General features: G+C 46.8%; 1 protein-coding gene across 1 annotated transcript in view; it reads right to left on the bottom strand.

Moving 5' to 3' along the window:
• Positions 1-2167, bottom strand: part of TRNAU1AP (tRNA selenocysteine 1 associated protein 1) — a 44429-nt gene that overhangs the window by 28433 nt on the left and 13829 nt on the right. Inside the window, exon 6 of the mRNA XM_011981733.1 lies at positions 1382-1501. Coding sequence (XP_011837123.1) covers positions 1382-1501 — 120 coding nt within the window. The remainder of the gene's footprint in view (positions 1-1381; positions 1502-2167) is intronic.

The raw sequence follows: 2167 nt of genomic DNA, 5'->3' as shown, positions 1-2167 counted from the left end.
TTTCTCAGCCCTGGATCTATTGACATGGAGGGGTGGGAGGCTGTCCTGTGAACTGCAGGATGTTTAACAGCATCCTTGGCCGATACCCACTAGGTGCCATTATTAGTACATCCTTGGTTGTGATAACCAAAAATGTCTCCAGATGTTGTCAATGTCCCCTGGGAGGCAAAATCATTCCAGTTGAGAATCATTAATTTGGCTAAAGGATAAAAGATCTGGCTGGGCACAGTGGCTTACATCTGTAATCCCAACACTTTGGGAGACCAAGGTGGGCAGATTACTTGAGCCCAGGAATTCGAGACCAGCCTGGGCAACAAAGCAAGACCCTATCTCTACAAAAAATACAAAAATTTGCCAAGCATGGTGGTGTGCACCTGTAGTACCAGCTAATCAGAAGTCTGAGATGGGAGGATCACCTGAGCCTGGGGAGGTCGAGGCTGCAGTGAACCATGATCTCCAGCCTGGGTGACTTTGAGGCCCTGTCTCAGGGAAAAAAAAAACAAACAAAAAATCCTACTCAGAGAAAAGTCTGGAGTTGTAAGGGAAAAAGATTTTCTACCTAGCATGACAGGTATAATAGTGAAGTATATAATGTTCTATAGAGTGTCTGGAATATTTTTCTTTTTTATTTGAGACGGAGTCTTGCTCTGTCGCCCAGGCCAGAGTGCACTGACGCCATCTTGGCTCACTGCAACCTTCGCCACCCAGGTTCAAGTGATTCTCCTGCCTCAGCCTCCTGAATCGTTGGGACTACAGGCATGCACCACCATGCCCGGCTAATTTTTGTATTTTTAGTAGAGATGAGGTTTTGCCATGTTGGCCAGGCTGGTCTCGAACTCCTGACCTCAGGTGATCTGCCCACCTCAGCCTCCCAAAGTGCTGGGGTTACAAGCGTGAGCCACTGCGCCTGGCGGAGTGTCTGGAATACTAATTCTTATCCATTCCCACAGCATGGAACACTCACAAGAGGGTTGCAGTTTCATTAATATAAATAAGGCTAAAACCGGAAGTGATTTTTTTCCCTTTGCTCAAATATTATTAATTCTATGAATAAGTTCCCAACAGTGGGACTACTGGGCAAAGAGCAAGGACATCAGGTATGGACAGCCAAACAGCTTTTCCAATGCTGTCACCAGTATGTCTGAATGCATCAGCCTTTCCAAATCATACTCTATCCCCAACTGTAAGTTTCTGCAGGAGTGGGGCTAGTTCAACTCCAGCACCCACGGCCCGGCAAACAGCAGGCATTCAGTACTTGTGACTTGAATTGAATCCCCCTTCAGCCTCCCATCCAGCGTATGGATGCCTTGATTCTCAGCAAACAAAAGAGGAGTGTCTGGCGGGGAGTCTAGAGTCCCTCTACCTTCCCTGCAGGACTCACGCTTTAGGGATTGCCACGCTCAGCCGCACAGGCTTAGCCCCCAGTCCCACTGCTCCCTGGCACTCCGTCAGGGCTCGCTTCTGTTCCAGTTCATCTGTGAATTTCACAAAACCATAACCCCTGCATGAAAAAAATAAACAATTTAGATCACAAATGTGATGAAAGTCTAACAATGGACACATGAAAAAGAAGTAAAGATAAGAAGGTGGGCAGGAATGTAGAAAGGAAAAGAGGCTGAGGAGAGAGAGAGAGAGTCCATTAAACTAGAGGAAGAAAGGAGAGTCCCATCAACGGGTGTCCACATAGTGTCAAGATTCAAGTACAGACGATTCTAAGATCTACAGGAACTCCCACATTCAGTTCACCATCCTCCTTGACCCCTTCACCCCTGGGGAACATTCCCAAACAGGAGCTTCCCTGACACCCTGCTGGAAAGTAGCTAATAGAAGAAAATTCAGCAAATATTTACAGTCTGCCCTGTATGCCAGGCACTGCGCTAGACACAGGATGCAGCAGTCACAGAAAGACAACGCTCCTGCCCTCCTGAGCTCTAATTCTAGCAGCGGGATAAATTACTGCAAGCTAACATTTAACAAATATTTATTGTCCTAGCACTCTGCTGAGCATTTTCTTTTTTTTTTTTTTTTTGAGATGGAGTTTTGCTCATGTTTCAAAACTCCATCCAGGCTGGAGTGCAAAAGCGTGATCTCGGCTCACTGCAACCTCTGCCTCCTAGATTCAACCAATTCTCCTGCCTCAGCCTCCCTAGTAGCTGGGGTTACAGGC

The sequence above is a fragment of the Mandrillus leucophaeus genome, unplaced genomic scaffold (genome assembly GCF_000951045.1).
Source record: "Mandrillus leucophaeus isolate KB7577 unplaced genomic scaffold, Mleu.le_1.0 Scaffold23, whole genome shotgun sequence".
Classification (NCBI taxonomy): Eukaryota; Metazoa; Chordata; class Mammalia; order Primates; family Cercopithecidae; genus Mandrillus; species Mandrillus leucophaeus.
This window is presented reverse-complemented; position numbering and strand designations above follow the sequence as displayed.